Source organism: Cynocephalus volans, chromosome 2, assembly GCF_027409185.1.
Source record: "Cynocephalus volans isolate mCynVol1 chromosome 2, mCynVol1.pri, whole genome shotgun sequence".
NCBI classification, from domain to species: Eukaryota; Metazoa; Chordata; class Mammalia; order Dermoptera; family Cynocephalidae; genus Cynocephalus; species Cynocephalus volans.
Window position 1 is genome coordinate 125,434,192 of NC_084461.1, and position 26,595 is coordinate 125,460,786.

Consider the following 26,595-nt stretch of genomic DNA (forward strand, 5'->3'; position numbering starts at 1 on the left):
AAAACAGGTAGATTGACCCTGGTGCGGCCAGTTATTGGTTTGTTTTGCCGTCATCAGTCGTGTGTTGTAATTCTTTCTCTTCTACCCGCTCCTCTCCCCCCGTCTCGGCCTCGGACTAAATGACTAGTTAAGAATTTAGCTTCTTGGTTTCATAAACATGCCCAGAATTGTGACAATGCAGTTTAATCCTTAGATCTCTACACACTGGGGTCTAGCACATGGTGGGTTTTTTCTTTTCTTTTTTTTTTTTTTTTTTTGGTATGACCTTGGACGAGACTCTGGGTTCCTCCTTGCTTCATTAAAATGCGAATGACAGATGTCACATAACTGTCACCAAGGTGTTTGCAAATCACCTATGTTATCATCTGATTCATTCTTTTCGTACTGGCTTGGATAAGGCAAACAAGCAAAAGGGCTGTGGTTTTTCTTTGTACTGCCATCTTCTTGAGCTATTAGGTAATGCTGATATACTGCTAGAATACAAAAAAATTGTTGGAGTATCAAAATTATGTATTCTTTGGTGTAGTACTTAATCGCTTTTAATTATGCAGAATTGAGGTATGTCAGGGACAGACCATTTGTATTTCATTCTTTTAAAAATAATAATTTTGAAGAAATCATCTTCAAAAAAAAGGAAAAATCTTCCAAGAAAAATTGTAAAATATAAAAGCAAAAAAACCCACAAAACCTTTCAAAACAAAAACCTATCACTCATAGATAACCAAAGTTAAATATTTTGCTGTGCATTCTTCTGGACTTATAGCTATCTATGTAAATTTACACAGGTATAAATCAGTATACATGTGTATAGATAAGGAAAGCTAATATTGATTCTGCATTTACTATGCACGAACCACAGCACTAAGTGGTTTACATCCATTTTTTCATTTAATCCTTACAAACCCTTGAGTCAGCGTTTGTTTTTATTGTATAGATGACAAAGTCAAGACTCAAAGAGGCTCTGAAACTTGCTCAAGGTCACAAAGCTGCTAAGTAGTTATTACGAGGATATACATACACTCAGCTACTTAAAACACAGGCTTATGGTCCAAATATAGGCATATGCATTAGCAGATATATATACGTGCACATATATTCTTTTATGCACTCATATATAAATATGAAGGCACGTCTTTATACACTCACATGCAATTCCATGGGCCCTTGATCATATTTACACACTTTTGTGCATGTTCGCATATATCATGTTCTCAGACATATGTGCATTCACAAATTTGCATATATATGTATTGTGCATATATATATACAAAGGCACACAATCTAGGTATGTAATTAAATGGGTTAATATTTTAATATTATTTTATAATGTGTTTTTTCACATAATATGAGAGGTTTTCAAAAAGTTCATGGAAAGATATGTACTATATTTTAATGCTATTTTTCCATGAACTTTTCGAACTACCTTCATGTGTTATGAATATATTCTTGTATCAGATATTGTTAATGTCTGCATGGCATGTAATTGTATGGCTGAACCATAATTTAATCAGTTGCCTGTTGGTCACTAAGAATGTTTATAATTTTTTTTATTCACTGAAGTTTCTTTTACACATATCTTCAACTATTGCCTTAGCACAAATTTCTGGATGTGGAAATGCTTTGTGTGAGAATATTTAAAAGGCTTTTGAATTCTACAATGTTGGTGAATTGTCCAGGCAACTTAATAGGAGTATGATGCAGAATTGGTTGTCACAAAAGGCTTTTTGACTTCTATTTGATTTGGTTAATCAAATTTAGCTGTTCGTCTAGCCAAGTAAATATAATGAAAAATTATATGATTCATTCATAAATGCAAACAGTTTTGCCTTTGTGGTCTTTTTATTGGTAGTGCAATATGTGTACAACTTCAGTTTAGCATAGTGACAGACTGCACAGAAAGGCTGGGCTCATAGGATCCCTGTAGCATTACATATTTTTTTCCTTTTTGTGGTTTTTTGTTGTTGTTGTTTATTACCCTTCTTGCATTTTGAAACAGATTGTGTGTCCAACATATGGAAGCACTGTTTCAGACAGGTCTAGGTAGGCCCATACCCAGTGTTGAGAAACCTGGTATGTGTTGCTTTCTCTGAGGACGTTTATTACTGTTCATCCAAACCTTCTTTGCCTCACTTCAATAGATCTTTGCCTATGTCTTGAATTTTGCCAATTCATGCCACCCATGTGTTTTGAGATATTAGGACTTGAATCTGATATAAGTTGGCAATGATGACATTGTCATGTAGTTTAAAAACAGACTGCAGAATGTTTAGTTTTGGACTTAACTCATCACCTGCTAAAGAAGTTGTCCGTTTGTATCACCAGTAATTTTGTATTGTGATCTTACACTGCGGAGCAGCTTTGGGAATGATACCATGTTGGATTGTGGAGAAACATTCTGATAGATCAGGGAAAAAATTTCATCTCTGACGGGTCAATCCATATTCATGTGAAAGTATTAGATGAAGTCATGATCCTAGAGGAAGGGGTGAATAGTGCTCATGTGGTTAGTTTTATATTTTTAGATTCAAAAGTCATTATAATTATATCACAGAATGCTCCTTAGGTTATTTGCCGTATTGTGGCCTATATGGTCAGTGATCAAAGAAGGCTTTTATAAAAATACTGAGATGATGGGTAAAATTATTTCTTCGAAAACTTTTTTTTTTTAATTGTGGTAAAATACACATAAAATTTACCATGTTAACCATAGTTAAGTACATAGTTCAGTGGCATTAGGTACATTCACATTGTTGTACAACATCTGTCTTTTTCACCTTGCAAAACTGTAACTCTGTAACCATTAAAATTAACTTTCTTTTCCCTCCTCCTCCAGCCCCTGGCAAGCACCATTCTACTATCTGTCTATGAATTTGACTACTCCAGTTATCTCATACAAGTCAAGTTGTACAGAATTTGTCCTTTTGTGACTGGCTTATTTCACTTAGTATAATGTCCTCAAGTTTCATCCACATTGTTATGTGTTAGAATTTCCTTTCTCTTTAAGGCTGAATAGTATTCCATGGTATGTATACTACCACATTTTGTTTATTCATTCATCTGTTGATGGACACTTGGGTTGCCTCCACCTTTTGGTCATTGTGCATAGTGCTGCTATGAACATGGGTGTGCAAATGTCTGTTCGTGACCCTACTTTAGATTCTTTGGATATAAACTTAGAAGTGGAATTGCTGGGTCATATGGTAATTCTACTTTAAAATTTTTGAGCAACCACCATCTGTTTTCTGTAGTAGCTGTACCATTTTCTATTCCCACAAACAGTACACAACAGTTCCAGTGTCTCCATATCCTTGACAAGACTTGTTCTGTTTCTTTGATAGTAGTCATCTAATGGATGTGAAGTGGTATCTTATTGCAGTATTGATGTGTGTTACCCTAATGATTAGTGATTTTGAACATCTTTTCATGTGCTTATTGGCCATTTGTATATCTTCTTTGGAGAAGTGTCTGTTCAAGTCCTCTGCCCATTTTTGAATTGGGTATTTTGTTGAGTAGAGTTATTTTTTAATGATCTTTATATTTTCAACTTTTTACATGGAAATTTCAAACACATACAAAAATAGAGTAGTGTTAGAAACCATATGTACCCATCACCCAGCTTCAGTAATTATCTGCAAATGACCAATCTTGTTTCATTTATTGCTGTCTGCCATCATTTTGAAGGAAATTCTAGAAATCACATCATTTTATCTATTAATATTTCTGTGTGTAACTCTAAAAGGCAATGAATGGTATGATATTTTAAGCAGATTTTATCACATGAGGAATTTGTCTTGAGTTCTTTTGTGATCTGTTAGGAGTATGGAAAGAGGATTTGTGAATGTATCTATAACTGTCCTTTGTATTTGATTGACTCACTCTTGGCAAGCGTCATGCTTTGTGTTGTTTTTGTAGCAGTGATAGACTCCGGTTGGTCCATTCTTATTTTCTTGATGATCCCACTGGTGACTGCTTGTTAGGGGAGATTTAATTGGTTTAATTATTCTATCTGTGCCTTGGAAACAGGATAGAACTTACTGGTTTGGGCAGAAACCAAAGGCCAATTGAGCTGCTTTAGGGAATCCTGCTCTAAGCTGATGCCACCCACTGGTTTGCCAGCATATAACTTCAAATTGCTTTATCCTAGACATCAGTTATATTACATTACTTTACATTAAATTATGTTATAAAATAAATCCTACCATAAGAATAACTTTGCATTTTACATTAATAAAAAAAAAAGGAGGACTTGAAGAGATTCAAGTGACATCCTCTGATTTATTTGTTCTTAGAGCTTTAAAATAATTTCTTTGGTTTCTTAGTTTATTCTTGTGTTATCTGAACAAATGCAACTACTTGGTGGAACCATATTCTTGTACTAGTGTACAGAGCACATTTACATAAAGCAACTTTTAACACTTTAGAGATAAATGCTGAAAATCAGCTTGATGGTCTTATCTTTTTTCTAAGGTTACTGTTGCCAGTAAGCTAGGCAATTGGTAAATATCATGTACCAAATTTTGGGGGCTTTACATACTTCACAGTTGTGATTGCTTCTAGTGGCTGGCTAGGTAGAAGTACAGTATGCTTTGTTAACTTCACCAAGAGTAGTAATAAAGCACGTGTAATCAGATATCACTTAGCATATCCTGCTGTTATGATTAGGCTGACTCATTATTTTTCTGCATAACATAATTTATATTAAAAGTCCCAAATGCTAGCTTTACTGATCAAGTTTAAGAACATTTCTAGTGAAGTTTTTTCTTATTGATTAAAGCAATTCCTTTCACATATATATTTCTTATCCCCCTTAACAATTTAGCATAGTCTTTGACAGTTTTTCTGCTATTGCCTTTAAATTAGTATATTGGAATAATATCAGTTAGTAGTTACCATAATCAGAGGCTTGAATGCAATTTGGAGATCTTTCTGGAGATTGGACAATTTATGAATAGACATATAAGGGATTAGGGAGTGGCTTCTGTTTAATAATGATTTCATTTTATTTATCATTCAATGCTTAAATGTGACTTTTAAGATTAAACATTTCATGTTATATGATAATACATAGATACAGTCTTCATATGCTAGCTTCAAACAGTAATTTTTATTTTATTTATTTATTTATTTTTAAATTTTATTTTGTCGATATACAATGTGGTTGATTATTATGGCCCATTACCGAAACCTACCTCCCTCCTCCTTTTCCCTCCTCCCACCCAACAATGTCCTTTTTGTTCGCTTGTTGTGTCAACTTCAAGGAATTGTACACCCCCCCCCCCGGTTTTTTTTTTTTTTTTTTTGTGTGTGTGTGTGTGTGTGTGTGTGTGTGTGTGTGTGAATTTATTTATTTATTTTTAGCTCCCACCAATAAGTGAGAACATGTGGTATTTCTCTTTCTGTGCCTGACTTGTTTCACTTAATATAATTCTCTCTAGGTGCATCCATATCGTTGCAATTGGCAGTATTTCATTCTTTTTTATAGCTGAGTAGTATTCCATTGTGTAGATATACCACATTTTCCGTATCCACCAAACAGTAATTTTTAAAGGAAAACTTGATTTCCCTTTTTTTCCAATCTCTCCTCAGGTGTAATTGCTCCTCAAGTTTGGTGTGCATTCTTCAAGCTTTTTTCTTACCTTTCCTTGCTTTTTTAAAAAAAATTTTCTTAAAGTTTTCTTTTTTCTTTATCTAAAATATTTCATATTTTTAAGTAAACTTTACTTTGTAGAACATTTTAAAATTTACAGAAACATTAAGACAGTACAGGGTTTCCATATACCCCATACCCAGTTCCTCTGTTAGTACGGTACATTTTTCACAATTAATGAACCAGTATTGCTTAATTATTATTAACTATAGTTTGCTCTTTATTCAGATTTTCCAAGTTTTTGTTCCTAATGTCCTTTTTCTGTTCCCGGATCCCTTCTAGGATACCACATTATATGTAGTCATCCTATCTCTTTAGCTTTTCCTGGCTGTGGCAGTTTCTCAGACTTTTTTTGTTTTTGATGACCTTGACAGTTTTGAGGAGCACTGGTCAGGTATTTGTTGAAATGTCCCTCAGTTGGGATTTGTCCGATGTTTTTCTCATGATTAGACTGGGGTTGTGGGTTTTTGGGAGGAAGACACAGAGGTAAAGTGCCATTCTCATCATGTCATATCAAGAATGCATACTATCAACATGATTTGTCAGTGTTGATGTTGACTTTTATCACCTGGTTGAAGTAGTGTTTGTCAGGTTTCTCTTTTGTAAAGATACTCTTTCCCCCGCTTTCCATGCTGTATTCTGGAAGGAAGTCACTATGCATAGCCCGCACTTGAGGAGAGAGGAGTTACGCCCTGCGTCACTGAGGTCAGAGTACTGAGATAAATTATTTGGAATTTTTCTGCGTGGGACATTTGTCCCTTCTCTAGTAATTTACTTATTCAATCATTTATATCCATATGGAATTATAAATATTTATTTTATTCTTTGGGTTATCATCTAATACTTTTATTTTGTTCCTCAAATTCTTCCAGCTATAGGGAACTCTTTCAGTTGGCACTTGTGTCTCTTGACATAATGTGGGGTTTGTTTTTTTAAAGCACTTCCTTACTTTTGGCACCAGGCTTATCTCTATATTTCCTGTACCATACTAGAATCAGGGGTTTCTCCAAGCTTCCTTTTACTGGAGAATGATATTAGAAGTCAAGATCTGTGCTCTTTGCTACTGGGATGTCATTATTTCTAGGCCTTCTAAGCTGACAGAGCAAGGACGTGTATGTGTGTGTATTAACCTGTGGGTATACACATCTGTAAATATTTCTCTATGTAGCCAACTATCTATGTTAAGCTAAACTTAAATTCATACTTAGATCTCCAACTCTAATCCATTGCCACGTGGCTTACTCTAGCCTATTCTACCCTTATATGTAAACTCCCACTCCAACAGTGAGAGACCTGGCTCCCACCATTTGTCATCCATTTACTTAATTCTTCAGTTCTAACATACATGTGTAGTGATATTGGAATTGTTAACCCACACCCCTGTGGGAAACTTATCCATTAGAGGACAGAGCATACGTACAGTTCTTTTGCCTTTAGTCTTACAGATCCTACTCATTTCCGTATTTACTTAGGTCAGCACCTTTCCCCCTCATCCCCTTGAGTGAGGTTGTTTCATTCTTTTATGATATGATTATATTGTTTTGTCACACTCTGCATACCATCCTGGGATCCTCCAGCCCCCTAAAGGGATTTTTAAAATTTGCATATTTTGGCAGAATATGAACTGTGATGAGGGCGAGAGTCATGGCAGGACAAACGTTTAGAAAGTTTCTTCTGCTCTTTGACCAAGTACTGGTTGAAAGGAGGGCAGCCGAAACTGTAACCAAAGGAGGCATTATGCTTCCAGAAAACGCTCAAGGAAAAGTATTGCAAGCATCAGCAGTAGTAGCTGTGGGATCGCACTCTAAAGGCAAGGGTGGAGAGATTCAACCAGTTAGTGTGAAAGTTGGAGATAAAGTTCTCCCAGATTATGGAGGCACCAAAGAAGTTATAGAAGACAAGGATTATTTATCTAGAGATGGCAACATTCTTGGAAAGTATGTAGACTGAAATAAATCACTGCTGAAATGGCATCACTTGAAGCTGCCCATTCCACTGAAGTTCTGAAGTCTTTCTTTCATCATGTAAATAATTTCCATGTCTCTTTTATAATAAACTAATGATATCTAAACTAAAAAAAAAAAAAACACTTTTTTTTTCACATATTGAGATTTACTCTTTGGGCTGTACAGTTCTATATGTTTTGGCAAATACATAGTATTTTTTTTTTCTTATTAAACAGTACATTTTAAGAATATGGTAGTGATTTCTCTATTCTGTTTTCCAATTTTTCTGTGATCATGTTTGCTTTCTTTTTTTAAAATACTTTTTAAAAATATTATTTGGAAATAATTTCAAACTTACAGAAAGTTGAAAGAATAGTATAAAATATCATGCACATATCTATTATCCAGATTCACCTAAACATTGTTTTAATTAACAGTGAATACAATCCTATAAAAACTGAAAGTACTACAGGTAAAAATCCAAGTCCTTTTAACCGTTACAATCCTTTCTCTATAGAATTCAGTGTTTGTTTTGCTATTTATTCTGTTATTATTTTTTATTTATCTTGCCCATAAAATTTAAGGGGAATTTTGTGGACTAGGGAATCAGGGATAGTGTTCTAATATTTTGAGTCTTTCATTTTTGGAGCTCTGTGTTATGGCATCCAAACTTTTCATATAATTTTGCGTTAGTAAGCAGTTTTTGACGCTTGTAATATAGACTTCAGTATCTGGAAGGTTCATCTTGGGCCCTAAGTAGAGACTAACTGAGGAGTACACAAAAGAGCTTTTTTAAAACATTTAATCAGTAATAGTCCACTTTCATTTTGACAGTTCCTTCCAGTTTTGTAATTGATTGTTTTTGTGTGTAGAAGCTGGTGGCTTTGATCCAGAGAAAGAGCATTATATTGATAATTTAGAAATTTATTTCTTGATGAATAATTATGTTTTAAATTGATGTCACTAAAATACACATGGGTAAGTTTATGCCAAAAGATAAAAAAGAAAATTGGGGCATAGTTTAAAACCTAGAAAATGTCTCCTTAATAGTATATTTTAAAAGAATTAATCAGTGATGTATACTGATTAATACTGTTTTGTAATTTTGAATACTGTTTTGTAATTTTGGAGTAGTTAAAACATTGTCTTTGTAAGCCCTTACTTTCTGGTCAGCTTCAAACAAACATATATCATGGCAAAAAGTTAACAATATTTTAGAAATCAGGAAAATTAATCAACTTTTAAAACTTAAAATGTAGTCTATTTTTAGAGCAATTTTTTGTATTCACAGCAAAATCAATAATCTTTTAAAAGCAAGAAATACAGGTGTTTTTTTTTTTTTTTTTGTCTTTTTCGTGATCGGCACTCAGCCCAGTGAGTGCACCGGCCAGTCCTATATAGGATCCAAACCCACGGCGAGAGTGTTGCTGCGCTCCCGGCACCGCACTCTCCTGAGTGCACCACGGGCTCGGCCCAGAAATACAAGTTTTTAAAGGTTTTTTTAGCCTTTTTTTTTTTTTAAAGAAGCTGGATCTTTGATTTCTACTATTCTTATTCATTGTAATTAGTAGTTACATTTTCAGAAGTTTAGAAAATTTGCTCATGTTACTATAGAAACAGTATAAGTGTTATTTGAAGGTTATCTGTAGCCTTGGGGGTCTTACACATGATTGGTGGTTGGCAAGAGATTGATTTCAATACTTTTGTCCTTGTGTAGCTGAACTGCATTTTCAGATATGGTGTTATAAAGTGTGATTAGGGGGCTAGTCAGTTAGCTCAGTTGGTTAGAGCGCAGTGCTATAACACCAAGGTCAAGGGTTCAGATCCCCATACTGGCCTGCCACCAAAAAAAAAAAAAATTGTGCTTAAAGTCAGTTCTACTCAGTCATTGCATTTGAGAGTAAGCCAGCATTAATGCTTTTAAATACATTGGTCTAATTTCTTTTTAGGTGACTGAATTAATAGAGGTGATCACAGTTAGGCATTGGATCTTGTTACCTTTACAGTTACCTTGTCACCATTCAGCTCTGGCCAAAATGACTAGCTAAGTAGATGGAGAGAAAAGACTAATTATGTTGGGCATGAAAAGTAATCATTGGCTTATTATATTACCATCTACTATTGGAAAGTTAAAATATCTTTTATTTTCTATGTTTCACATAGGTTTAAGGTAACCCAAATGCCATTTTAGGTTTAAGACTTCACATTTTAATGAAAATATTTAAATGAGAATCTGTAATTGTGTTGAAACAGATCTCACCAATTACTAGCATATACCTTCAAACACTGATTTTGTATTTCTTTTAGCAGGTTGGTGTAATTATTTAGCTGTCTCTAGTTAATGCTGTAGTTCAGATTTTTAAAAAATCTATTTCTGAGAAATGAACTTTTCTCAAAAAATATAGACATTCAAATACTGCAGTGATATTATAAAATAATATTTAATGATGAAGGAAAATTCCACTGTATATAAGTGGAAAAGGATATAAGATAATTTGTCCTCCCCTAAAAGGTTGAAAGATAACCCTTGTTACATAACATAACTTCATCTTAAGGTAGTTTTTATTTCTTCTCTATATTTTTCTGTATTGGCCAGATTTTCTCCATGTAAACCTATAAATTTTGTAAACAAGAAGAAAATATTTTTTAAAATCCCTCTGTGCTGTTTATTATAAAAAATGTTACTACAGTATTATGTTTGTCTTGGAATATGAACAGTACAAGTTTTTTTTTTTCAAAATTTCTATATTGATTTTTAAAATGTCCAGCTACAATTTTGCAAAGACGCTCCATCTTGTGAACCATTTGTAATTTAATTAATAAGAGGCATTTATGAAGTGCCCACTTGCATACTTAAATACTGTGGAATTCAAAAGTATGTACCACAGGCCTTCCTAGTTAATAGGAGTTTACTAAATGTCTGTGAACTGCTGCTTTGTTCTCTTCCCTTCCGTTCCTCCCTTTCTTCCTTTACTTAATAGCACCTGGCATAATTTTATGTATATAATAAGTCACTGTTGAGTGACATCAATCCATGAGAATGAATTATGGTATTGATATAATCAGGTACCAAATTATTTCAGAGAATGGGATATTAGATAAAAGGCATCATTTTGGAGTGGACATTAGAGAAGAAAAATTACCTGGTTTCAGAGACTTGTAGGAAAACTTCTGAGAAGATGAAACTTGAGCTTGGCCTTAAAAGGTGGGTAAGATGTAGATAAGGAATACAAGGACTTGGAGGAAGGGGTGGGCTCTCCTGATTTGTCGTTTCCCATGGGGAGCCTGTTTCAGTTCGTAGCATGCATCACCTTCTCTGACCTGGGAGCCCCCCTCACTCTATTTCCTTTACCTGGAATGTCCCCTCCCTCCTAATCCCCATCTTAGTTTAGGTCATCTGCCCAGGGGTGTTTGAGTACTTCCCTTCCTCCACAATCAGGTTAGTTTCCTTTGACCACAGTGAGATTTACCTTTTGTAACGTATTTTGTAATCACATTTTTATTGTCTTTATTTTTAATTTTTACTTATTTGAAAGTTATACATGTGTATAGTTAGAGTCAAATAGATCTTCTAGGCTTTTTACCCAAAACAAGTTTTCTGCTTATCTGCCTGCCCTTTTTAGCTCTTTCTTTTTGCTGTTCTGCTGTTATCCTTGCTGTGGATTGATTGAATCGTGTTCTTCAAAGTTCATGTATTAGAAACTCAGTTCCCACTGCAACAGTTGAGTGGGAAATCCTATTGTGGTTGTTGAAAGGTAGGGCCTTGAAGAGGTGGTTAGATTGTAGGACCATGCCTTAGTGAATGGATTAATAGTGGTGGTCAGGAGCGTGGTTCTGAGGGCTTTAAAAGAAGGAGAGCAGTGAATCTCTTTCTACTTTGCCATTTTCTGCCATGTGAGTCCCCTGCGTTGCTGTTAAGCAACCACAAAAGAAGACCCTCACCAGACGTGTTCCGTGGATTTTGTACTTCCCAGCCTCACAAACTGTAAGCAATAAATTTCACTTTTTTACAAATTACCCAGTTCCAAGTATTTTTGTTATAAACAACAGAAATGGACTAATACGATCCCTATAGCTAAACGACATTTATAGTGTGTTACTTCTTGATTTTTTCAGATTTTAGCATTTTTAAATTGACTTACCACTCTGGGATATAAAGATTTAGCTTCCTTGTACCACCCTCAATTGCATATACTCACAGTTCCTGTCCCTCCAGTTTTCAAATAAAGTTGTGTTGTTACTGAGCACATTCATTTCCTGGCTGAGGCTCCCCAAAATTGATACCAAACCCACAGGTCCAGCTGTGTGCCCCCAGAAAAAAACAAACAATACAAAAGTCAAATGTTGGTGAAAATGGAAGTCAGCTTTTACTCAGGAATACCAGTGACTTGATGACGGATGTTAGGCTAACCCATTTCTCCGGTAAACCTGAAGAATGGCCAGGCTAAAGCCATCCCAAAGACTCAGGTTTACTGAGGGATTTTTTGAACAGGGGGATGAAGGAATGGAACATGGGAAATAAAAAGCAGGTGAGAGGGGGGTGTTAGCAGCAAGGGGCTTCATGCAGGGTCTTATGTGCAAGGTCTTGCCAAGACCGTCTGGTTTCTGTTCTTGTCCTTATCTTGGGGCCTTGGCTAGTGCTTGCAAGTCTGCAGCTTCAGGCTGGTGGAAAACAACTTTACATTCATGTAAATAATGTCATCTTGCTCCATAACCAAGGTCCAAAATATCAAATAATCATGGGAAAAGTGGGAACTCAAAGAAATGCATGCCAAGAAAAAAAACTTTTTAAAATCTTTTAGAGCCCATGTGGTTTTAGGTTCCAACATGGCTTCAGTCCTGCTCACTCCAACAGTATCTATAATATAGTTAGAGCAGTATTCAGCATTTACAATAATGACAGTAGTAAACATTATTCATAAGCTGAGACATGTAGTATACTGTGATTACTTTGCCTTGCCTGAACATATTTTATTCTTACTAACGTTAAGTTTTTGATATTTATTTATTTATTGTTTTTTAAGATGACCAGTAAGGGGATCTTAACCCCTGCCTTGGTGCTGTCAGCACCACACTCTCCCAAGTGAGCCACGGGCGGGCCCTAAAGTTAACAGTTTTTATTATTAATTTTTTTTTTTGCTTAGTGTTCTGTGTAGATATACATAAATTCGCTAATAGCGCTCATTCATTCTCAGACTCACATCTAATAACCTTAATTGTTTTTTGATATGTTCAAATATGTCAAGTGTTTTATTGATTTCACTGGGGGAGTGGGGCCCAATCTTTCCTGGTCTTTTGACCTGCTTTAGAAGGTTGCTCTCAAGGCCTGCTGTCCATTTGTCATCCTGGGGAATTCCTTTCCCAGTCTTTTTAATTGAAGTCCCTTTTCTTGATTCACATATTATTCTCTTGATTTATTGCCTCATTTTCTTGGAGCATATTCTCCAGTGGCCTTTTGTGGGGTGGGAGTGGGGGGGGGGTGTTAAATTTATCTAGCAGTTAAACACTTGCAGAATGAAACATTCTGTGATAATAGGGTGGTGAGTAGGGTATTAAGTACTTAATACATCCACTTCTTAGCTCTCATTGTTCTTGCCAGAGAAGGGGAGCTCATGACCAGGCCTGTGTCAAGGCATACCATCTTGAATAGAATATCTTTTTCCATCCATAATCTCTGCCTGAGTGTGCTGTACTCCAGGCTAGTAAGTAAGTATACCTTTTGGAACTTCTCAGCCGGAGAGAGAGCTCTGATAGCTCCGGGGGCTATCAGAGCCTCGCAGGCTGCAATCATACGTTCTAGGCTTGGCTCTGTCACTCACTGTCTTTCAGTGTCTATTTGATTTCATTGTCTTTTCAATGTAGAATATTCCAATTTTTTGATTTGCCGGTTGAATTTTTTTTAGAAGGAAAAACATTCTAGGAATTTCTGAGTGATCAAATACCAATTTTCCTTTGTATATACCATGAACATTTATTGAACTCCTATTTGTTTGTACCCAATACGCTATGCTAAGAGCTGCATGTTGAATACTAAATGATAAACGTTTCTTATTTCTAAAGAGATAAAGGTTGGAAATGTCTGTTTCTCCTTTCTTATTCTTTTGTTTAAAATTGATAACTATAGAATCATAGTGTTTTCCTCATTTTTATTATGAAATGTTGGATATTTGCAAAAGGAATACATAATTGCATATGTACCTTATGAAATATTATAATAATAAATCAAATGCCTGTGATTTTACCACCCAGGTCTTAGCAGTCTTTTTCGAAAGTTTGTTTCTCACACATCCTTGCTTTTAGAGCGGTCAATAAAACAGAGCTGCTTTTGCCTTAGTTGCTGTGTAAGGCCCTGTTTCTCCTTAGTTCTCATCGTGTTTAATGCGCTGCTTGTGCTAAGTAGTGATGGGGATGCCACTTCCTGCTGATTACTCCTGGAGCCATCATCACCGTCTCCTCCACAGTTTTGGCAGTCATCTGTGTTGGGGTGGCTTCAAGGCAAGCCTGTAAATTGGTTTGGTGATTTGTAAAGTAATATGAATACTGTAGATAACTGTGAACTGGTAAGTTAAGATGACATTAAGATTAGCTGCCATTTCTTCAGGTAAGTTTCTGTTAGAACTACAACTCCATGCCTGTTTCGGTCAACATGCGCTAATAATGTATCTATGCTGCTCACTATTAAATACTGGGGTGACTACAGCAATAAACCATGCAAAGGTCCCAGTCCACAGATGGTTCACGGTCTACATCACAGTCCTCTGACAGTCTCTCTTCCCTTTTTTGAATTATGTGATTTACATATAGAAACATGCACATTTAGTCCTCAGATCAAGAAACAGCATTAATAGAACTCCAAAAACTCCTGTCAGTGCCCTTGTAGCCTCCTCCTCAGGGTAACAACTCACTGGTATATTAGGTTTGCCTGTTTTTTTAAAAAAAATTTATATAAGTATAATCGTACAGTAAATACTCTTTTGTGTTTGGCTCAACTTTATGTTTGTGAGATTCACCCATTTTGCATGTTGTTACAGTGTATTCATTCACATTGCTGTATGGTATTCTATTGTATAGAGATACCACAATTTAATTACCCATTCTGTTGGTAGGCATATGGGTAATTTCTAATTTTATGAATAGTGTTGATTTGAACATTCCTTATGTCTTCTGATGAACAAATATAAATGTTTCTGTTGGATATATAACTAGGAGTGGAATTGCTGGGTCATAGGGTATGTGTATCATCCTTTGTGGATATTGCTAAACAGTTTGCTAAAGTGTACAGATTTACACTCCCACCAGCACTTAGAGTTCTGGTTGTTGTATGCCCTCAACAACATTTGGTATTTTCTGCTTTTTTATTTTAACCATCATCTGTGGTGTTAATTTGCATTTTTGTAATGACTAATGATGTAGAGCACCTTTTTACATTTATTGGCTTTTTTTTTTCAATCTTTTTATGTTTATTTGGATATCTTCTTTTTTTTAAAAAAATCTATTCTTTATTAGCATATTCATTGTTACAAATCATACTTTCTTTATCTTTATGCCCCTTATCCAAACTCTCCCCTTCCCCTTCCCCCCGGATATCTTCTTCTGTGAAGTGTCTATTCAAGTCTTTTGCCAATTTTTCATTGGGCAGCTTCCTATTTCTTATGGATTTTTAGAATTTTTTGTATGTTCTGGATATGAGTTCTTTGTCTGAAAAATATATCTTTTTTCCACTCTTTTGGGTTGTCTTTTCATTTTCTTAATAGCGTCTTTTGAATGAATAGTAGAAGTTCTTAATTTGAGAAGCAAAGGTGGGTGAAATCTTTATGTTCTTGGATGCAAAAAAGCTAACTATAAAGGAGGAAACTGATAGTACACTTTTAAAGAACAGTAAGATGGACATGTACTCCTTCTGCAGGAAATTACTGTTAAAAAACATGCCATCCCCTATGATGATCCAGAAACTAAGCTGACCACAGGGTAGAAAATGTTGACGTATAAAAAACAAGTAGAGACCAGAAGGAACCAGTTACTGTACTTAAGAACTACTTCCTTTGGTATTTTAGTAATTTTAGTACAAAGATATCTTAGGAATAGTGCTTCTGTCAATAGTTGTAATGAAAAAACTATTTTGCCCTCATTGACAAATGTCGATACTAACATTTAATTTAATTAATTAAATTTATGTACAATTTAATTGTACATAAAGCATTATTTAACAAAAATCTTATTGAATTAATTTTTTAACCTCCAAAATTATCAACCTAAATATCATTATAGCTTAAAATAACAACCACACTTTATAGTATTAATGAAAAAATAGAAGCTTTCTTTCAGGAACATTAAGGGGAAAAAATGGCAAAATAGTAAAAAAATTGGTGTGATCCTGGCATATAGTAGTGTCAGGTAAAATTTCATTGAATGAAATATTCAAACTTCTGATTATGCATGAAGAAGGTCGTGTGGGCTGTGGCAGAAGAAAAGGCAATGGAGGAAATGGAAAGCTTGAGCAAAAACATATTCACATTTGATTTTACTTCTGTAGTTAGATATCTACATTAAAAACATTTGCATTTTCGGTATTTTGGGGGCACTACAGCTGTTTCTCAGAAAATTTGTACAAATCAAGCTAATTTAAATATATGACTAGATAAGCATGTAGTTTAACATAGTAACTTTGCATTGGACTGGTTTTAAAAGGTTGATTTCTTTTGTAATTTTAATATTACATTATGTAATTTATTTTACAAGTTAGTAGGATTTTAGGATATATCTCTCTCTATATATATGCTATATGTATCCTAAATATATATAGACCTTAATGTGTGTACATTTGTGTGTGGGTGTATATTAACATGTAAGTGCGTGTATAAAACCTTAATGGAGTTTAGAAATGTCAGAAATGTTCTGTACACTGAGTCCAGAATCATTTCAGCTCTATTGTGAGTCTTAATAGGAAGAAATGATTTTTTGAATTGTTCTTGAAATCTAAAAGAATTGTTGAATAGAAGCCAATTGTAGTTCATGCTCTGTTGTGACAACTTTTTTTTTTTTTTTTTTGAAAAGTTTGCTTAATATATACTTTAAGTAGTGAATAGGAGGTGGTCTTTACTTTCTATTTTAGAGCTTTAACTTATCTCAGGTATATAGGGTCTTTTAAAACACAAAATGTATTTACTACCTTTGCATTTAAATTATAGACTAGATTTTATATAAATTATTTTTAAATGAGTGGTCTAGCTACTATTTTTAGTATTGATTACTCTGTAAACAAAAGATGAACAGTTTCTGCCATCTTGTCAAAATCAAAGGAACAATCCAGGTGCTTAGTCTTGATTTCAATTTCTTTCTTTAGGACTTTTCATTCCTTCTCCAAGTAGGCCCTGGAGCTCTGAACTAAAACTGAATTTTCTATGGAACCAAGAAGCGAAGAAGAGGTCAGAGTCATGACATTACTGAGGACATGGACTGGTTATTAAATAATTTGGATGCTATTTCTTAAAAGATACTACTACGTTCAGAGGCAGAGAGACTTGCTAATACCTATATGAAAACATTAAGCAATTGTTCCCTGTTATTTTCCTAGTCTTTATAAGATCATGACCGATCTGGGGCTTACCATTAACTTGGAAGGCTCTGGCTGTGGGTTTTGCTGAAGCTGGGTACCAGAGAACACTGGGGACCATTTGCTTAATGGTTCTTGGTGGAGCCATCAGTGGTAGAAATAATTGGATGTAAGACAGAGATTTCAGGGGGTGGCAGGTTGGTGACAATTTTCTGGTGCCACCTAAATATCTCAATTCTAGTATCATAGCCATAGTTGGCTAATTTAGTGCTTTCATGGATGAGGATTGATTTCTCCTAGTGCCTTGACAACTTAGGAAAGTTGAAGTTGGAGATGAGTGGTTACTATGTTGCCTTTCTCTTCTTTCCAGATAGTATGCCTTTACTTGTTACCTGGAAAGAATAGAAAGATAAGAAGAAAATCTATGAAATTAGTTATTGTAGTTTGCAGTATTTGCTGTCTCATTTCTAAGGGCTAATATAAATACTGAATATTATCTCCAAGCCAAGTTGTATTCATCATTTGTATTTATGTGTGTTAACAGTGATAGCCACAAAAATCTTTAAATAGAAAGCTTTACAAACTGATGGCCTAAGGAGATTTACAGCAGTATTAGAGTATTCTTTTAATCTGTTATTGCATTGACTTTTAAAAGCAACATTCTGATTACTTTGCTTTTCCTTTGCTTTTATTAATTTTGATTTTAATTGTTTTCATTTTGATAATAAGAGGATTTGTGTTTGTCTTTTCCTTCTGACATGAGAAATATTGTTGGATAGTCTAAATCTGGTGATTAGTTTGTTTTTAAAGTTATCTTTATTTAAATTCTTTTTTTTTTTTTTTCAAAAGATGACCGGTAAGAGGATCTTAACCCTTGACTTGGTGTTGTCAGCACCACACTCTCCCGAGTGAGCCACGGGCCGGCCCCTAAATTCTTGAAGTACAGAAATATACTGACATTATTCCTTGGCTCTTAAAATAGGTTGTTAGTCAAACTATCTTTTCATCTCTTGACCATATTTTTTTCTCCAGGAAAGGAGAATGTTAAGGAATTTTTTTTGCCATGACTAGTTTATAATTCAATGTGTTATTTTTCTTGGTTGTTTCCATTCATTCAAAAATATGTGTTATGTGTTTAGCTCTGGGGATATTGCTGGGATCAGGACCTATTTCTTTCCATTCAGGGTCATAGACATTGATTTAACAAGAGAATAATTATTTGGAGTAATTTTTAGTTTTGCTTTAAATAAAATTTATCTAGGCTTGCTTTTTCAAAATTAGAAAATACTCTTACCTTTTCTTTCTGATATAAAATTCACATACTATAAATTTTACCCTTTTAAAGTGTACGATTCAGTGATTTTTATTATACTCACAAGGTTGTGAAACCATTACCACTGTCTAATTCCAAAACATTTTTTATCATCTGAAAGAGAAACCTGGACCCATCAGCAGTCAGTCAGTTCCCCTCCCTCCTTCTTCAGCCCCTGGTAACCACTAATCTACTTTCTGTCTCCATGGATTTGCCTTTTCTGGATGTTTTATATAAATGGAAGCATACAGTATATGGTCTTTTGCGACTGGCTTCTTTCTCTTAGTATGTTTTCAAGGCTCATCCATGTAGTAGCATGTATCAGTACTTCATCCTTTTTTCTGGCTGAATAATATCCCATTGTATGGATATATCACATTTTATTTATCCATTATTAAGCTGATGAACATTTTGGCTATTATGAATAATGGTGCTGTGAACATTCATGTACAAATTTTTGTGTGAACATGTTTTCAGTTCTCTTGGGTATATACCTAGAAGTAGAATTGCTGGATCTAACTCTGTGTTTAACATTTTTGAGGAACTGCCAAACTGTTTTACACAGCGGTTGCACCATTTTATATTCCCTAGGGCAGTAGGGTTCCAATTTATCCACATACTCAACAATTCTTGTTACTCTGTCTTTCTGATTATAGCCATCCTAGTAGGCATGAAGTGGAATCTCATGGTTTTGATTTGTATTTTGCTGATGACTTAGTGATGTTGAGCATTTTGTAACTACTGGCCACTTGTATATCTTCTTGTTTATTCAAATCATTTGCCTATTTTTAAATTGGGTTGCCTTCTTATTGTTTAGTCTCTCTTACCTTGTCAGAATTATTTAAAATGTCAATAGCAATTTAACAGAGAACTGTTCTTGAATATAAAGAATTCGGTGTTGTTAGAAGAACACAACTTACAGTTATACTATACAATAAAAAATTTTATTTTATTTTATTATTATTATTATTTTTAAAAGATCACCGGTAAGGGGATCTCAACCCTTGGCTTGGTGTTGTCAGCACCACGCTCAGCCACTGAGCAAACCGGCCATCCCTATATAGGATCCGAACCCGTGGCCTTGGTGTTATCAGCACCGCACTCTACCGAGTGAGCCACGGGCTGGCCTTACAATAAAAAATTTTATAGTCTTCATAAACTTTCTGGCTATTTCTGAACAGCAGAGTAAAATAGTATACTCAGTTGTTTACCTAAATAAATGTGCTTATTTACTTTCTGTAATTATACTGTCTTGTTTGGTAGGATTTAAAGAGTATGCAGAAGTAGTGGGCTGGTAATGAGAGGTTTAAAAATTGCATTTTAAGGTAAAAATTTAAGAAAGTAACTCTAAAATTAGAAGTGGTAAATGACACTTAAAGCTAGAATTTAGGAATTGATCCAGGATTTTCTGAAATGTTTTGTTAATAACTTAAGGAAGGGACTGAAAATTTACCAAATTTTTTTGCTGTTTAAGTGAGACCCAACTCAAAAAAAATATTGAGTGGTACAAATACTTGCAGCTTTATGGATTTATTAGATGGTTCAGCATTATTCCTCACATGCTTTTTTTGTTTGTATGAATTGCAGGCTATATGTTCATACCTCTTCTGATTTATGGGTTTTGTTTAGTAGGGTTTTGTGGTGTTCTCCCATTCTTAGTAAATATAAACACTCCAAGAATGACTTGAAGTGCACTTAGGTCCTGCCATTTGGTACGATTATAAATGTTTCTCCTGACTTAGCCCTGATCCTAGTCCTGGCTCTGCTATTGCTCAAAAACAGCTAATTTCTAAATAGAAGATTATCTTTAGAGCTACTTAGGGGAGAGTAGTGACAAAGCCTTCTTGTGGGGGTGGGAACTGAAATAAGAATTTTAAACCTGTAGGGTACAAGTGTCTTTAAACTTGTAAATTCAAGACTGCGTTTATTCGAACAAGAACTATATGTGATTTTTGTATTGGAGATTTTTAAAAATATCATGTATTTATTTCTAATAGCAATAGCACCTGGATACAGAGGAAAGTGATAAGAAGGGAAAAAACCCTTTATTTTAGATGTTCTGCATTTTACAGGCTTTTGTTTTTTGGCTGCTGGCCAGTATGGGGATCTGAGCACTTGACCTTCATGTTATAACACCATGCTCTAACTAACAGGCTTAATTTTGAGAACAAAACTTTATTTATCTATTCCCTATTTATAGATAAAATATTTTTTAAAAAACTGAGGGTGATCAAAGGCAAGAGACACCATGGCAGATTGTGATAATCTTAACTGAAAATGTGGAAGAATTTTAGTGTTATTCTAGTGAGCCATGACAGAGTATAGCGGGAAGCATGGATATTCAGGAGAGTAAGGGTCCAGTCTGGGGTGTGGTAAAGTGAAAGGCCATCTGAGTTTTCAGATGATTGGATTATTCCTGTCTCTCTGATGGAGACATAGGTAGGTATAGGTAGTTCTGTATTAAACTCAGTACTTTATATGGCATGTATAGGTGATTTTATGGCTTTATTTGGAAAAACACACCATTTAAATCGTATTGGAGGTAGGTAAAATTGATCAGAATTTTGACAAAAATTATATGACAGAAAAGAATCCAATCCCCAACAGCTGTTTATTATCTATCATAGTCACACAATCAAACAAAGGCTATCCCCCTCCCAACCCCACCCAATACAACAGTGCACTGAAAGAGCAGAAGTTCCTATCACTTTTCAGACCTGCCTCTCAGAGTATCCCGTACAACCAGTTCTGTGACAGTTAAGTTGGACTTGGGCTCCCACTGACCCAGTTGATAGAAGAGACTGGGCATCTTTCCAACTCCAACCCCAAGGTGACGATGACATTTATTCCCTGAGAGACCATTAAGAAAGAGCCTGCAGACTCCTAAGCTTCAGGACATGGCAGGGAGGGCTGCACAGGAAAGGTTCCCAGAGACAGAAAAGAGAAATCTTGAAAATCTGTTTTAGAACCAAGTGACAAATTTTATAGCCCACTCTAGATCTAGTGCACATGTACTCCCCTTATTAGTGAGTGCCTGACTTGTTCCCCTCCAGAGTGTAAAATGATGTATGTCTAAGGATTCTGTTGTTGAGCAGTTGTTATTCATACAGATGGCGGTCACTAAATACCTTTTCTTTGAAGTGATTGCCTCTTTCTCCCTCATATTGTAGTGTTTTATTTTAAACAACTTCCTTGATGGAGCCTAATCTTATTACGAGCGTTATAGAAACAAGCCAGAGTGGGAAGGCTGTGCAGTGAGGTCTCAGATCATCCCAGTATGTGGAACCCCCCCAGTCATAATGGGTGTTTTTTATTGTTGTTCTTGTTTTTCCTTTTTTTTTTTTTCTCAGTTGGCAATACAGGGTACTTCAAAAGTTTGTGGAAAAATAGAACTAAAAGATATATGAATCTTTTGCTTATTTGTTTTTTGGGTTTTTTTGGTGGCTGGCCAGTACAGGCATCGAACCCTGGACCTTGTTATCAGCACCATGCTCTAACCCACTGAGCTAATCTGCCAGCCTTTATTTATTTTTACATTCTAAGATCTTGTTGAGGAGCAGTTGGGAGGAGGGGGAGAGGGAAAGGGGAAGGTGGATAGGGTGAGAGAAAGAGGAAGGGGGTGTGGTTGAGGCCCATGGCAACCCCTTCATTTTGGCAGGGGAGTCCAGGGGGCTTCCTGTGGTGGCTAGGTCATGGCTGGGCTGGATGTGGACTGTGGGGGGTGAGGGCATGGCTGAGGCCCTTGGCCAGCCCTACCCAGGGAGTCCGGGTCACTTCTGGCAGCTGCTTGGTGGTCATAGCTGGGCTGGATGCTGACATGGTCGGGGGGGTGTGGCACTTGCCAGCCTTTATGTGAATCTTTCCGTGAACTTTTTGAAGTGCCCTGTATTAGTTCATGATTCTAAAGTAGTGAATTTTAATGGAGCAAAAATTTTCACCTGGAAATGTTTCTTTTTTCCTCACCAGAGAGAAAATTGGGGTTTCTGAGATGATTGGAATTTCTTTTCTCTGTTATCCGTTGCTGTGGTGGGGGATGATCAAATTTCACATTTCCAGGTTGCTAGGAGACAGGCAGCCTATCTTATAGGTACTGGCACATAAGAACCTCTTTACCTCTTTAATCTTTGGACTTCTGTTATTTCTTAGAATTGCCATGCTTCCTTTCTGAAACCTAAATTATGCAGAGGTAACATGATTACTTTTAGCAAGCTTGTGAAATATAAAACGGATTAGAAATACCAAGTTAGAAATGTGAAACAGGTTAGAAATGTCATTGCTAGCTATAGTATATTAGGGCAGCATTCTTGGAAAGTCTGTATTTTCCTCTGTTCTTGCTGCTGACTCTTTTGCCTCTTTTCTGCGACCTTCCTGCTGTACAAGAGTGGTTAGATATGAGGAGGCTGAGAATACCCTGTCTAGAGCTTCAGATAATGTTAAAACCAGTATTTCAAGTGAGCCATGGTCCCAGGAACTCTATTTAAATAATTCATTGATTTGGTGTACGAGGAACATTAGGCCTGACTGTATCTGTATTTGAAATTGAATGCTTTGCAGTATTAATCAGAAAAGTTTTGTTGCCACCTCGTTTTGAAAAGCATAGGGATTGGAGATTGAGATGGTCAGTTAAAATTTAATGGATTAGGGAGCCTTACTTCAGGTTTTGACATCACAGGCTCTCTGTTTTTCTGTCTCAATTCAAGATGTTTGTAGCATTATGGTTTAGAGGTGGCATATATTTTACAGGTACCTCAGTTGGCTCTATATGTCATGATGTTACTGAAGACAGGACCAGACCCCCAAGTTAGTTATATCAGTAAATATTGTTATTACTTTACAGGTTAATTCCCAGTCTCAGCCAACTCATCATCTTTTTAAAAAATGTAGTGTATTGTCACACTGGAAAAATTATTGAAATGCCTTTGTTCTATGAACATGATTTGTGTAGACTAGAGAATAGCAATAGCAGGCAGACACACTTTCAGTGTGAGTTATTTGAAATAACTGAAGATTTGGCCAGTGAGAAAGTCGCTGAGATAGGGAAGAGGGAGATGTACTGACAGAGGTCATATGTAGAATTAGGTAGAATTTTGTTTTCATAAATGTCTGTTATTTAAGATTTAATTTCTGTGCACAAACTGAATATAAAGGTAAACTTTGGTTTGCCTGTGATTTGTCTTTGTCTTAACAGATTATTTTTCTAAATTTAGACAATTATACAAGTGATAAATGTTCATTACAAAAAATTACAACATACATATAAAGAACAAAAAGGAAAAATTCCCCTATACTCCCATTACCTAGAGATATCAGTGTTGAATTGTACATGTCTATCATGCTAGACCTACTTTCCATTATATATCTTTCTTTTTAAAAACAAATTATGTGGTGCATACTATTTGGTAAATTTAGCTTTTTTTACTTTTTACAGTACACCATGAATATCTATTCAAGTCATCAAATTTTCCTCATTTTTATTTTCTATGGCTGCTTAGTACTCAGTCCTTTGTGAGATATACTGTAATTTATTTAATAAGTTTCCTATGATTGGAATTTAGGTTGTTTGTAATTTTTGCTGCAGTAGCATTTTTGTCTACTTTTTTTTTGTCTCTTTTTCTGATTATTTCCATAGAATAACTTCTTGGGATCAGAATACTTTAAAACAGGATTTGTACGTTTTAAGGCTTTTGAAACACATTGCCAAATAGCTTTTCAGAGAGCATATTCCAGTTTTCAGTTTCTTATCTTTCTGTTTGGTTTTACACTTGCATTAAAATATGAAATTTTTATTTAGTTGCAGAATGAGGAAATGGTTGGAGTACCTGAACAGGCTGCAGGTGATGCTCCTCCACCTTACAGCAGCATCTCCGTAGAGAGTGCAGGTAGGAAATGGGGCAAGGTGATGACTAAACTACTTAAATATACTCTATGTACACTTAGACATGATGGTCAAAAAAAGTGTTTCAAAAGCAGTTGGAAGGGAAGATACAAAGTGAGTCGGATTTTAAATAATTCAGAAGAAGACAAATTTAAAAATCATCCCCAGTCTCTTACATTCATCTGTAATATATAAATGTCTTTTGGTTCAATAATTCTATATATATCCTTAGGGGAATGGCTGGGGGTTTTTTTTGCCAGAGTTAGTGGAAAACCTTTATTCCTTCAGTTCACAGTATCGTGACTTTCTTTTTTATTCTGCAGCATATTTTGACTACAAAGATGAGTCTGGGTTTCCCAAGCCCCCATCTTACAATGTAGCTACAACACTGCCCAGTTATGATGAAGCCGAGAGAACCAAGGTTGAAGCTGCTATCCCTCTGGTTCCTGGAAGAGTAAGTACAATTTGCCATGTTACTTGATGACTGCTTTATGGGGAGTAAGTTATTTTTACTATCCAGTTTTGATTTATTACTTACGATTGTATGGATTAGTAAAAGTAAAGCTAATTTTAAAAAACAAGGGCTGGCCAGTTAGCTCAGTTGTTTAGAGCGTGGTGTTATAACACCAAGATCAAGGGTTCAGATCCTTGTACCAGCCAGTGCCACAAAAAAAAAAGTACATTTTCATTTGGGATAATAATATATATAAACTCGTATTTTCCTGAAAATGATGAGGTAAAGAGGTATAAATGAGCAGAAAATCACTAGTCAAACCAGCTCATTTTCCCTGTATCTCTACTCTACCACCAGTTTCTCAAGTGTCCTAGGATGGCTGAAACATCTTGGAGCAGGAGCTGATGTAGGCAATACGCTGACTTTGCCTTGATTTTACTTATTTTGGTGTTAGGTGGATAGCTGCTAGGGAGGTCTATAGAGAGAATAAATACGTGCAACTTCATACATTTAAACTCTTGAAAGGGACCTTAACAATCATCTAGATGAACCCTATGCCTCCAGCAGTCCAGATCATGCGGTGAGTTCAGGTCCCATCTAGCCTGATGCTGGTTCATGGGGGTGAGGGTAGGATATGATGTAATACAGTGGAGATTTTGGGGCACTTGTAGCTCTTGATGTCAGATCTGTGAGTAATATAGATGTGGTTTCATAAATATTCATCCAGGTTGAGGTTGATGTGGGTAGAGCTTTAGGCCAGCTATTGGAAGGATGGGAGCAGGATACAGTCCCCAGGAATGTGGGGGTGATCAGAGCTTAGGCTCCAGTCCTGGCAGGAAACTGGAGAAAATAACAAGAACAGAAGCTCAGTCTGGGCAGTGTGATGGCATAGGCCCCAGAGGTTCTGCTGGCTTTAGGGTGGTGGACTATTTACAGACCCCACCTACTATAAAGTGTGAAGCTCCTAAAACCACTGCTTGGCAGGAATAGTTTATGACTGGGATGTGCATTCAGTTCTTGTAGGTGTCAGGGAGAAACTAAGAACCTCATGGTGCTTATTGTCTAAGGGCAAAACAGTCATAATACTCGTATAACTACCATATATATATTGGAAGCAAACATCATGCTTGGTACTGTGATTGATACGTTTATATATTTTGTATATTGTTTTCAATCCTCACAGTGACCTTACGAGATAGAGATTATATTATCTACATTTTACAGATGCAAAAATTGAGGCCCAGAAGAGATCAAGTAATTTACCCAATCATATGGCTAATAAGAAGTGAGTCAAACCCAGATATTCTAGATTCCAAATTCCTTGTATGCTTCACTGTACTCTAGCTCTGATTAATCATAGAACTCTTCAGAATATACTTTTATTTGACAAGTGTACATATTTAGGGAACCTCTTTATTTAGCAGACGTGTAGAGCACTTCTTTATACAAGGTGCTGTATATTTTGCAGTAGGTAGGTAAAAAGCTTTGTATAAGGCAGTGTTCCTGACATGCAAGAGTTTAAAATCCAGCTAGGGTAAAAGGCCCACAAATAGCCATATCTAAGCTGCCTAAGAACAGTAGACATCAAGAACTGTGACAGAGGGGAAAAAAAAACAACACATTTTTTTTCTATGCTCTCTCACCACAATCACCCAGGTCAACACATACTTCTGACTCACATGACCAAATATGTGGGGATTTCTCCCACCAAGCAATCAAGCAGTTCTGCAGCAGACACCAGTTGGGTGTCCTCTAATTCAGTTCAGTTCTGATACTGTCTGCCTGGAAATAGCGTTAGATCCCTCAGG

The 26,595-nt window shown here is 35.7% G+C and overlaps 2 protein-coding genes across 2 annotated transcripts in view; both read left to right on the forward strand.

The window, feature by feature from the left end:
- Nucleotides 1-26,595, forward strand: part of NDFIP1 (Nedd4 family interacting protein 1) — a 79,669-nt gene that overhangs the window by 37,710 nt on the left and 15,364 nt on the right. Inside the window, exons 3-4 of the mRNA XM_063087662.1 lie at nt 24,250-24,337; nt 24,657-24,787. Coding sequence (XP_062943732.1) covers nt 24,250-24,337; nt 24,657-24,787 — 219 coding nt within the window. The remainder of the gene's footprint in view (nt 1-24,249; nt 24,338-24,656; nt 24,788-26,595) is intronic.
- On the forward strand, nt 7,292-7,597 carry LOC134371150 (10 kDa heat shock protein, mitochondrial-like). The gene has a single exon (XM_063088170.1). The coding sequence runs from the start codon at nt 7,292-7,294 to the stop codon at nt 7,595-7,597; it is 306 nt and encodes a 101-aa protein (XP_062944240.1).

What these genes read in the sequence shown, in the direction of transcription:
- LOC134371150 (XM_063088170.1), top strand. Translation starts at nt 7,292, where the DNA reads ATGGCAGGACAAACGTTTAGAAAGTTTCTTCTGCTCTTTGACCAAGTA.